Source organism: Hyalella azteca, unplaced genomic scaffold (assembly GCF_000764305.2).
Source record: "Hyalella azteca isolate HAZT.00-mixed unplaced genomic scaffold, Hazt_2.0.2 contig10570, whole genome shotgun sequence".
NCBI lineage: Eukaryota > Metazoa > Arthropoda > Malacostraca > Amphipoda > Hyalellidae > Hyalella > Hyalella azteca.
The window spans coordinates 118,779-124,681 of NW_025940603.1; the positions used below are offsets into that span (position 1 = coordinate 118,779).

The 5,903-nt window shown below is 33.9% G+C and overlaps 1 protein-coding gene across 1 annotated transcript; it reads right to left on the reverse strand.

The window, feature by feature from the left end:
* Window positions 1-1,613: 1,613 nt before the first annotated feature.
* LOC108681820 (malignant T-cell-amplified sequence 1 homolog) lies at window positions 1,614-5,554 on the reverse strand. The gene is made up of 5 exons (XM_047882488.1): window positions 5,200-5,554; window positions 4,609-4,758; window positions 3,288-3,388; window positions 2,456-2,653; window positions 1,614-1,967 (listed from the first exon to the last, which is right to left on the reverse strand). Exons 1-5 carry the CDS (start codon window positions 5,208-5,210, stop codon window positions 1,807-1,809), a joined length of 621 nt encoding a protein of 206 aa, XP_047738444.1. The 5' UTR covers window positions 5,211-5,554; the 3' UTR covers window positions 1,614-1,806.
* Window positions 5,555-5,903: the final 349 nt, after the last annotated feature.

The following is a 5,903-nucleotide window of genomic DNA, read 5'->3' on the forward strand; positions in this document are numbered from 1 at the left end:
TTTTCACACTTTCAACATATATTTTAAAAGCTAGTGCTGCATCTGACTTGTTAGCTGCTGCATTTTCCTTATGAAGTTTCCTTCCAGTTAATGCAGATGAATGAAATATGTTTAAAAAAATATTACTCCTAGCTCTCGACACTCATGATAACTAGTCTTTAGCTCCAAAATGTGATAAATGTTGCTCGAAAAGTGTTCTAGTTTGAACAACCTTTTCTGCTTTGATTAATTCAGACCTTTAAATTTATGTTGTTCATTGTCACTTCCATTTTTTGCATGTGGTGGAGAACTAAACAGACATTTTTATATTACACTAAATTATCATGAGAATACTGTCAACTGGTTTGACTTCGGCTGCGTTTTTTATTTTGCAAACAAAAGCGGGGTCATAAATGATGGCCAAAGTCACTCCGGCGTTTATGACCTCGTTTACGACCCTGGCGTTTATGACCCCGACATTTACGACCCCGTTTTTGTTTGTAAACAAAATAAAAAACAAGGCCGAAGTCACCCGGCGGCCGAAGTCACCCCAGTTGAAGGTATATATAAAAAATAATTGATACATTACCAAGCATTGTTGTTCATTTCAGATAGAGAGTACGTCAACAGGGAGAGCAATGATCGATCTACCGCACTCCTGCTCCTCTGTAAGAGATTAATGTATCCAGGGTTCCAGGCAGAAAAGCGGCAAATGCAGGTTACTATTTCATGCATTTATTATGACCAATTGATTTTCCGATGACTTTGTCGACTCGTAGTTTCAGATATCAGCTAAGAGTGTAAAAACATTGGGCCCATCCTTCCGCACCAAAACTATAACTTTCGTCTCCATCGAGTAAAGAGGAAACTGTGCTTATTATAATGTGTGACATTTAAGGTTTAACAATTAGCAATTAAAAGCTTTTACATGTTGCTGGGAAAATAAACTTCATTTATGATGTACAGAAATTTTATCTACAGTTCCTTGCTTCAGCTTTCATTTCACAAGCCCATAATCACATTTCTAATTAAAAAACAAGTTGAATCATTTCAATTTATAACATGCTTGCATACCATTTTCTTATTTTTTCATATTTATGCTGTTCATTTGCAGATAATTTCATTTTTATATATCAAGCTTTAATTTTTATCCTTTCCTGATGCATTGGCATTTATTTTAGCTTTGTTTTTTTGTTTGTGTTCTTGCAGGAAGAGATTCTAGTGAGCCTCCTTGCTGCCGGTGCTGACCCCAACCTGCCTCAACCTGATCCTGTCTCCCTGCCCTTATTGTGTGGTATTTATCTTATGGCTGGTATTTGTTTGAGATTTTACTGATCCTGTCTCCCTGCCCTTATTGTGAATTGCGATGTTCATTCAAATTACGATGTTCATTCAAATTACGATGTGTTCATTACGATGTTCATTCAAATTACGATGTGTTCATTGCGATGTTCAATGAACAGAAAATGCAGCTTCAAGATTCATTACGCATTCGTGATCTCGTTTTACTTTGTATAAGTAAAATTAATTTGCAATTTATGATAATTTTTACGTAAGAAATATATATTAATTAGAATATATAAATCAAGAGGCCAAAGGCCAAAAAGGCCAAAGCCAGAAAGGCCAAAGCCAGAAAGGCCAAAGCCAAAAAAAAGGCCAAAAGAGGCCAAAAAAAGAGCACTGCGGTGAAAAAAACAATAATTAGTACTAATTAGTATTACTTATGCGGCTTCATGTACCACAAACCATCATTTAATTAGTACTAATTAGTATTACTTATGAGGCTTCATGTACCACAAACCATCATTTAATTAGTACTAATTAGCATTACTTATGAGGCTTCATGTACCACAAACCATCATTAAGATAATGGCAGTTCTCGACGCCTACATCCTTGTTCTTGCTCGCGATGTCGGCTGATGAGAGCTTCGTGATGCCCACACTGAGGGCGTGCTGCTTGCCCTCCGCCATCACAGCCACCACCGTGCCTGCATCACAACGTGATATATAATCAATATAATCATTATATAATAATTAATACTACATCACATGTTAATGATTTATATAATAATTAATAGTGATGATAATTATCACTAGTATCACTATTTCTTGCTAATTGTCACTAGTATCACTATTTCCTGAATGAACATCAATACGTCACAGTAACGATCGTTACATCGTTGACATCAAGGATTAAATTAATTAAATCAAATTAATTAATTAAATTAAAATAATCAGTAATTAGTGCACTACCACTGGTAACTTGATCTAAATCAATGGTTTAATTAACATTATTTGTTCTTAATTCACCTTCACTCTTATTTAACATGCCTCATGCTGTGCCTCACCTTCCTTAACATGCCTCATGCTGTGCCTCACCTTCCTTAACATGCCTCATGCTGTGCCTCACCTTCCTTAACATCACTCATGCGGGCCATGGGTGACGTGAGGCCCGGACACATGATGTTGGCCTCACCTTCCTCAACATCACTCATGCGGGCCATGGGTGACGTGAGGCCCGGACACATGATGTTGGCCTCACCTTCCTTAACATCACTCATGCGGGCCATGGGTGACGTGAGGCCCGGACACATGATGTTGGCCTCACCTTCCTTAACATCACTCATGCGGGCCATGGGTGACGTGAGGCCCGGACACATGATGTTGGCCTCACCTTCCTTAACATCACTCATGCGGGCCATGGGTGACGTGAGGCCCGGACACATGATGTTGGCNAACTATGAGAGGCAGGAGCCAGCAATTTATGGTGAGTGAAGCTAGAGTATAGACCTGTATTTTGCATGTTTCAATTCAAGTTTAATTTAGCTAGTAAGAAAATGGCATCATTTATAAGAAAAAAAGTGGTCTAAGTTACCCCATTTTACGGTACGTACTTTATTAAACACAAAATTGGTATATAATAAGTATGAGGTGGCAGCTATAATGCTTACTGATATAAATAATCAATATATTAATAATAACATTATATGTGGTAATTAATATGTGCTATATCTGATACTTTATTGTAAATAATCAATATATATTAATAATAACATTATCTAAATTTAATTAATATGGTCTATGTCTGATACTTTATTAAACACAAAATTAGTATATACTAAATATAATAAGTGTGAGGTGGCAGCTATAACACTTACTCATATAATTAATTATTATATATTAATAATAATAATATGATATATAATAAATAACATGCGCTATATCTGATACTTTATTAAACACAAAATTAGTACCGTAGTATACCATATACTAAATATAATAAGTGATGTAGCAGCTACAATACTTACATTGATGTAGGAGTCTAAGGGTGGGCATCCATTGTCCTTCTCTTTGGCGGAAGAAGAGAAGCTCACCGTCACTTCTTGCCAGTATTTCTATGTGCTCGTGACTGCAAACAATTTTTTAAATATAATGCCAAGCTAAACCTATAACTTTATAGAAGTCATTCATCAAACACACAACTTAGTCATGTCCTTATTATATAAATTATCATAAAAGGCTAAGGAAAGCCTGATTCTTAATGAATATTTCATTATATGTTGGAAAAAGAGAAGTTTACTGTCACTTCTTACCAGTATTTCTATGTGCTCGTGACTGTAAACAAAATATAATGTCAAGATTCTAAAGATAAATAAATATAAAGATAAATTTGGATAATAAAGATTCTTCTAACTTTATAAAAGCCATTCATCAAACACACAACTTAGTCATGTATATATTATATAACTCATCATATATGGATAAGCAAAGCATAATTCATAATGAATATTTCATTATAATGATAGTGATTGAGTTTCTTTATCATTGATTTAATTTCAACTTTTAGGTACGGTATAGTCTCAAGTATATATGAATTCATGGGGCAGTTTATAAGTGAAAAAAAATGGATTGAAAATTTTCAACACAAAAAGATGGGATTATTTGTTAAGGGTAATTTAGTAGGTACCCAGTACTATTTACTATTAGTTAAGGAACTTTGTATGTCAAAATAAGCTATCAAGATCAACAATAAAGCAATGACTTAATTAGAGTAATGCAAGGAAACTTTTAAGTTTAGTTTATTGTATTATTCAACAAAACCAATTGATATAAGCTTTTAATGGAAAACTAAGAAATAATTAAAAGTTTATTAAAAAAGGTAACATCAGCAACCTTGGGAGAGCAAATCCAGTACTGGTATATATGTACATAAATATAGATTTTAACATAAATAATTCAGTGGTTAAACAGCTCCAGTCAACTGGTAAACATAACATACCTATTCTATGTGCGGGAGAAAATGAAGTAAGATAATGGAAGAACTAACCATTTGATTATCTTAAAAGGTTCTTTCTTAGGCAGGATGGTTGAAGTAAGATAATGGAAGAACTAACCATTTGATTATCTTAAAAGGATCTTTATTAGGCAGAATGGTTGCAATATTGGAGAAGATAAAGTGAGATAATGGAAGAACTAACCATTTGATTATCTTAAAAGGATCTTTCTTAGGTAGGATGGTTGAAGTGAGATAATGGAAGAACTAACCATTTGATTATCTTAAAAGGATCTTTCTTAGGCAGGATGGTTGCAATATGGGAGAAAATGAAGTGAGATAATGGAAGAACTAACCATTTGATTATCTTAAAAGGATCTTTCTTAGGCAGGATGGTTGCAATATAGTCTTCAATGAGCGGGAAATCCTCGGCCAGTTTCCTGTGAATGGCTTTCTGCACAGAAGATTTCAGCTGCTGGCTCCCCGACACAGATTCTTCATCAAACCTGAATATAATGAATCATTCAAACACAGTTCTATGATCACTCTTACAATTTAATAAAGCACTCACAATTTAATAAATAAAAGTCGCAGTATTACCAATTAATATATATACCGTATATACATATATATAGCACAAGGTGATGTTGATAACTTTAGTCTTATTATTTATTATTCAATCACAAGAAAAATTCAGCTTCAGCAATGAATATAGGTAAATTTTACAACTTTATATATGTTTATATACATTATCAAATATCAATGTTTCTTCAAGGCTCTGAAGCTAAGCCAAACAATCCACATTCAAAGACAAAAATTAGCTTGTGAAGTTAATTTTTCATTACCTTCCAAGTTTAAAGTTTGACAAACTCAAGTAGCTATTCCAGATTATATAAAAAACATCCTAAAACATCAGATATAAATAGGTTTATTTCAATCATACTTACTTTTTGAACATAGTTGGTTATTATAGTTCAACTGCAATAATTAAATGTTATTGAAAAAATTAGATAATATATATTGATTCACATCCGCAGTTAAACGAACTGAGAAAGTATCTGTTAATATATACAATCCCAAATTTCACAATAATAACTTCACATACTGCATATATAAATTCAAATGGCCTAGTCATTAGCAGAATAACAGCAAAAAATAGGTAAATTTTGTTGGGTATCTGCCATATTGTCCCAAGTGACTCCCCACTTGTCCAGCATAATTTATTGTTCATAATTTTATGACTTGGCAAAAATTTTAGCTGTGTAGGTAAGCTGCAATTTCATCTACCTTCCTTAGGCTGGCTACCTACCTAAACAGGCTAACATGAAATTTGATGATTGAAAGTTGCAAATAAGGGTAAACGCGGTATATTCCGACACATTAAGGACGTAGCAAGAAATGAATGGTTATAAAAACATCACCGTATGCGCAACTCAAGTTCTGCTTGCTTTACGTCACTCTCAAAACACCACACTACGCGCCAGCAACAATGAAACATCACAAACTGTTGCCATATTTATTTAAAAGCCTTTAGAATTCAAACCTACAAAATCCCTGAATTCCGACGCTGTGCGTGACTAAATTTGGCATATTGTGAAACTAACTAATTCTGGCAGGCGGCAGCGCTTCAAACTCTATTAATTTGTAATTC